Raw genomic sequence first — 6,758 nt, 5'->3', positions numbered from 1 at the left:
AATAAATAAGAATTAACAAGGTTAAATACCTCCCTCTTTGTATGGCTTACAAGAGGCACCCCTTACAGGTCTGTTTGATACTCCCCTACAGATTTCTAACCAATATATCCCGTGGCCTCTCTGAGATTTGATGGCACGATTACACATCAGTTCAAACGTACTTTTGGAAAAATAGCCCAAAGTACATGATCACATGTCTTAATGGAAAAAAGGTAAGAATGTCATGCATATTTGAAAGATCAAAAACCAATAATAATAATTTTCTTCTCCAGGCAAAAACTGGAAGCTATGCCATGTACTCAGGAAACCAAACGGCAGAGAATCAAACTTCAAGCACCTATTTCATCCTTGTGGGGCTCTTTGGGGAAACCAGGCATGCAGTCCTCCTCTATACTCTGACCTTCATCTTTTTCTTGATGGCCCTCGCTGGGAACACCCTTCTCATTCTCCTGATCCACACAGAGGCCAGGCTGCACACTCCCATGTACCTCTTCATCAGCCATCTCTCCCTCATGGACCTCATGTACATATCCGTGACTGTGCCCAAGATGCTCTTGGGCCAGGCCACAGGAGATAATGCCATCTCCCCTGTAGGCTGTGGGGTCCAAATGTTCTTCTACCTGACCCTTGCTGGAGCTGAGTTTTTCCTCCTGGCTGCCATGGCCTATGACCGATATGCTGCCATTTGTAGACCTCTCCATTACCCCCTGCTGATGAACCAGAGGGTCTGCCAGCTCCTCGTGTCTGGCTGCTGGTTCCTGGGCACAGTTGACGGCTTGTTACTCACCCCCATTACCATGAGCTTCCCTTTTTGTCAGTCCAGAAAAATCCAGAACTTCTTCTGTGAGGCCCCTGCCCTACTGAAGCTCTCCTGCTCCGATATCTCCCTTTACAAGATGCTCATGTACCTGTGCTGTGTCCTCATGCTCCTTATCCCCATCATAATCATCTCCAGCTCCTACGCCCTCATCTTGCACCTCATCCACGGGATGACGTCAGTGGAGGGCCGAAGGAAGGCCTTTGCCACCTGCTCCTCCCACATGATCGTGGTCCTACTATTTTTTGGAGCCGCCATCTACACCTACATGCTCCCCAGTTCTTACCACACAACTGAGCAGGATATGATGGGGTCTGCCTTCTACACCATAATCACCCCTGTGCTGAACCCCCTCATTTACAGCCTCAGGAACAAAGATGTCACAGGGGCTCTAAGGAGTGTGATGCACTCAGGAATGAGCCTAAGAAGAGCCACAAATGGGAAAACCTGGGAGTGACGGTCTCCCTTCTCTTTCCTTCTCTCCTCCCATTCCTGTTTCTCCTTTCATTCTGTCCTCGGATCCGGTGGCCTCTTTCTCATGCCGGTGGTAGTTATCCCCCACAGGGCTCCCTCATTGTGATTTGTCTCTTTATACTGAAATCTGGTGGAGTCCTTTTATCTGTGACGCAGTAGGTGACATAAGGAAAACCAGATAAAGTTCTCCATTTTGTCTCCCATGCAAATTACATTGATCATTTAGCTATGAATCTTGGGGAGTCAGTTCTTAGTCTTAAGTGTGACCCACTGCAAAGACTCCAGATCTTCACAGAACACTGGAGGGGATATTGGCTATTACCTCACTTTGCAATATCCCCTGTAACCTATTTACATTTGTGCATAATTGCATTCCAAAGTCTGCTGCTATCTCTTCAGGAAGTGCATATGAACACATTTTTTCCAATTGTTGAAACTGAGATTCAAAGAGTAAGTACCAATGTTTTAAATATGGTTTGGTTTGGCCATCATAGCTACTTGAGCCAAATAAAAATCCTCATTAAGTTTCAAAGTATTAATATGCTCATCTAATTTCAGATTGCATAGTATTGCAATTAAAAATTGTTCAATATTTAGAATCTTTAGGCTTTAACTAAAATAAGAAAGCTTTTGGGGTGGTGGAAATTTTGAAAATCTTGATCTCCTCAGTATTTTCCTTACCAGACTGGGGAAACCAGTAAAAATGGTTTTGGCCTATATTTCCCCAAATGTTTATCATGCTACAAAGAGAATTTCTATATAACTACTAGTGGCATAAAATCATTATTATTTTCATGAACAAAATAATTCGTGTGTCTAGGAGTTCTCAGATGCAAGGAAAAGAGACATAAGCTCTGATTAATATGAAAAAAGGTAATTTGGGTTTCAAAGTTGTTAAGTTATTACCACTTGACACAGAACTCAGGTTTTATCTTATTTACAACTGAAAAATGGAAGCCGGGTGTTTCCTTGTCTGCTGCATTTTCAAATGGAATGGCAAATACGCTGTATGAAATGTGACGTGAATTTTTGTGCTTCTTACTTTATGATTGCTCCTGCTGTATATTATTCTACTTTATGATTATCCCTGTTAAATTCCTTCTGAATTTAGAAGTAATCTCCTCAAGTCAGGCAAACAAAGGTATAATTGAATGTAAAAGGGTTTGTCTATGTCAAAGCAAAACTTTAATTTTGGAATTGGCGTGGTTAAAGTAAAGTAACATAAGGAGCAAACCTGCTCAAAATGGATATTATAAATCAAAGACTAAACAATTAAAGTTGTACTTAAATGTTATATTATAGATATTATTATATAAGTAATATTTTCCACAGGTACAGTGATTTTTTATCATAAATAACTGTCATGCTTCTGTAATAAGAAAGCAAGATGTTGTAATAAGAAAATCTAAAATCTCAAAATTGAACTTATCAGTAAATAAGAGAACTGTTTTAATTAATTGTAATAAGTTAAAAGGAATTGGATTTAGATCAGCTAGTTTGGGGTTTCATTCCTGGATCTGTCACTTAAAATCTAAACAGCTGTGCATCACTTTGTGAGTTTGCCTAACTCTCATGGTTTCTCTCGCATTACCTATAAGATGGGGAAAGCAAAACTTCCTAAGCGAGTTATTTTGAGGAGTGAGTGTGTTATTATATACAGACAATACCTGTAGTATCTGCTCCAACCTGAGAGTCCCTGTCCCTCCTTTGCACCTTTCTGCGCTTGTAATTTCTTCCCAAGATGAGTGCCTTGAAGGCATGTAAGTGTGGGGTGATTCCACAGAGATGAGAGATTGTGGGCTAAATCCTACATTCGCTACCCACAGTGCCCATGAACAAATTATTTCATTACACTGTGGCCTTGGTTTCTTTATTATTAAAATAGAAGTAGCAAAATAAATGTCACCAAGAAGCAGCAAAATAAATATTAGGGTTGGAGGTGCTGATCCCAGGGCCCTGTCCCTTGAAGGGGCTAGGTAATCTTAAACCCTCTCATTTTCTCCCAGGTGTGATGGGATGAACGGCGGACTTGCCCGTGACAAGGCTTCTCCGTTCCCCTCTAGTCCTTCGTTGTGTGCCCAGGAACCAGTGCAGAACCTGTCACAGTGTAGGGCTCTTGAGATGCCTGTCGAATGAATGAGCAGAATTTCTGGACTTATTCCGTCTTCCAATTAGACAGCTCTACCTCAGTATTTCATTGGACTGCAAAGCTATACGCAGAAAATGTATTTGAACTTTTCCTCACAAACCTATTGTTTGCCCAATATTCCTTGATTTAATGTAAATAATATTCACCCAATCAAACCACTTTGAAATGCACATTATCTTAAATTCTTGAATCATTCAATTATTTATTCACCGATTTAGAATATGTCCTGTCTCGTAGATGCTGTGTGGTTCATAAGGGGCACTGCAGTGGAGAGAGCACACCTCTATTGTCCAAGGGTGTATTTGAGAGTGGAGGAGAGAGCTGTGTACACAGGAGATCCCAGTTCCTAAGAGCTGTGAGACGGCTGCACCGAGAGAGCTATGAAACCTACAGAGGGGAATCCCAGCTCTCAGCAGTGATCTTGCAGGAGTTCCGGCAGAAAAATAACTTGCCATGTAAAAGGACAAAATAGCATTTCAAAGAGAGGGTGGTATGTTCACAGATATGAATATAAAAAGAGATGGATGGATATTCAGGAAGTTTTAAATACCAAATTGAGTATGTCTGGAGCCTTCAAAGAACAGGGGAGATATAAGTCTTGAAAAAAACAGATAAAGGACAGGGAGGGTGTTAGCTCAGGTCGGACCATGGAGGACATACTATACCATGCTAACATGCTTGGACTTTTCCTGAGGGAAAGAGGGAGCCACTGAAATATATTTATCAATTGAAATTATGTTTATTTTATAATGTTTATTCTAGAATTAGTGTTATTGGAGGGGAATAATAATAGAAGGAAAGATATCAAAAGAAGCGGCTTTACATTCCCAGGGAAGGTTGTGGTGATACCCCGCATTCAATAAATAATCATTTTGAAAGATTTCTAAAGGAAATACCCAGATCTAAATAACAGCTCATGCTCTACCTCCACTACAGGGAACATTATTCTGGATTTTATAGAAATTATTCTCTCTCTCTTTTAAGAAATCATCTCTTTTGTTTATAGCTTTACTAACTGTCATGTATACCTGACACCATCGATTGATTTTTCTGTATATATGAGTGGATAATAACGTGTACATTTTTAAGAATTCTTTTATTATTCCTTATTAATATTGATATAATTCCTTCATGTTGTTACAAGTATTATGGGTTTACTCATTTTCTTTACTGTACAGCATTTCATTGCCTGACTGTATGATGATTTATGTACTCTATTGTTGATTAATATTTATTTTTGCTTTCAGTTTTTAACAATTACAAATAACGCTGCTATGCACACTTTTGTACATGAGTCCTGATGACATGAATTTGTATATATTGTAGGATCAATAAATATATCCTAGATCATTATGTAATTGTGGTATTATCTATTTGTTTTTCAAGTATCTCTAGTGAGGTCCCTTTATTGATGAAAATGGTTATTTGTGCCTTCTCTATTGCTTCTTGGTCAATTTCAATGAAAGTTTTTCAATATTTTAAATTTTTTCAAAGAACTGTCATCTCGCTTTTTTAATCCTCCTGTTTTAGTTTTCTAGGCTGCTTAAAGGAAAAGTGATAAAATGAATTGGCTTAAACAATGAGAATTTATAAGCTGACAGCTTGAGGCTGAGAAAATGTCCAAATAAAGGCATTTTCTTCCCGAAGACCAGTTGTGGGCAATCTTTGGCCCCTCTGCCACATGGTAAGGGATATGGCAGCATTTGATAGTCTTACCCTTCTCTTTTAGGTTTCATGGCTTCCAGGGGATTCATTGGATTCATTGCTTCTTGCTTTTGTCTGTCTGTCTCTCTGTATTCACTCTGCTTATAAAGGACTCCAGTTAGAGAAGTAAGACCAATCCTGAATGAGGTGAGCCACATCTTAACTGAAATAGCCTAAATAAATTGTCCTAAATTGGATCTAGGTCCACAGGAATGAATGAAATTTAAGAACATGCCTTTCTGGGGTACATACCACTTCAAGCCAGCGAACATCCTTATGAATATTCTGTGTCTTCTACTTTCTTTGTTTTCATTTGCTGTTTTTTTTCCTATATTTAAAAAGGAATGTTTAATTGATTGATTTTTGTCTTTTTTAATGTAATATATGTGTTTAAGGTTCTAAATTTCCCTTTTAGTGATAACTGAGTAGTGTTGATATGTGTAATTTTTGTTTTGACCCATGTGTTATTTAGAATAATTTTTTTTAAATCTGCAATATGAGACATTGTGTGTATATTTTTTATTTTTTATTTATTAGAGAAGTGAGCTTATAAAATGATCATGCATTAAAATACAGGATGTCCATATATCATACTATTACAATCACTTTTCATTGCTGTGGAACATTTCTTACAATTGATGATAACCATTTTTATATTTGTGCTATTAAATAAAGTCCATGATTTAACTTAGAGTTCACTATTTGTGTAATGAAAATCTACGAATTCTTTTTTTTTATTTTTCTGTTACCATACATACAATCTAACATTTCCCCTTTGAGTCACATTTAATTATACATTTCAATGCTGTTGATTATGTTCACAATATTGTACTACCATCATCACAATCTATTACCAAAGCATTTCCATCATGACAAATAGTAGCCTTTTACATTTTAAGTCTTAACTTCTCATTACCTAAATTCTTTCCCCATCCCCTGGTAACCTCTATTATAGAGTCCTACTCTATGCATTTACTTATTCTAGTTATTCATCTCCCTATCCCATGCTCATCTAAAACTCATGTTTTCAGGACTGTCCTCTCCCCTCAACTCTTGACCCATGTATCCAGTGGCCTTGTGTCATCTACATACAGATGTCTACTGGATTCTAGAATCTCAAACTGATTTTCTTCTCCAACCTTGCACAGCCCCCATATTGCTGAATGCATAAGAGCTCTGCCAACCCCACCTCTTCCATCACTACAACCCTCGTCCAGCCACTGTATCTCTCACCAGAACTAGCTCAACCCCCTGCCTGGATTCTTGCTCCCTCATTTTATTCTCCAAAAAGCCTCCTGGCTGGTGCTTGCCCATCATAGATCCTATCATGCCTTTCCTCTCTCCCAGTCCTCCCATGATATATCAGAGTGGGATTGACAGATAAACTAGGAGTAGAAGCTTTAGATTCTCACTTTCTTGGGTCCTTTTGAGTACTTGCAGTTGTTGAGAGCAGCATGAGCCCATTATACTTTCCAAAAGTTGTTATCCTTCATATAAAAGCCCTTTCAAATCTATAAGACACGGAATAAAATGTTTAAAGACTATAAACACAAAAACAGAGATATAGGTGGATAAACATGAGTAGTCACATAAATGCACTAATAATCAAGAATG

At 38.4% G+C, this 6,758-nt stretch overlaps 1 protein-coding gene across 1 annotated transcript; it reads left to right on the top strand.

Annotated features, from left to right (window-relative positions):
• The first annotated feature begins 293 nt into the window (after nucleotides 1-293).
• LOC143664364 (olfactory receptor 2T3-like) lies at nucleotides 294-1,274 on the top strand. The gene has a single exon (XM_077137995.1). The coding sequence runs from the start codon at nucleotides 294-296 to the stop codon at nucleotides 1,272-1,274; it is 981 nt and encodes a 326-aa protein (XP_076994110.1).
• The last annotated feature ends 5,484 nt before the right edge of the window (nucleotides 1,275-6,758 follow it).

This window comes from Tamandua tetradactyla, chromosome 20 (assembly GCF_023851605.1).
Source record: "Tamandua tetradactyla isolate mTamTet1 chromosome 20, mTamTet1.pri, whole genome shotgun sequence".
Taxonomy (NCBI): Eukaryota; Metazoa; Chordata; class Mammalia; order Pilosa; family Myrmecophagidae; genus Tamandua; species Tamandua tetradactyla.
Note: the sequence above shows the minus strand (reverse complement) of the source record. Positions and strands in the feature narration are given on the sequence as shown.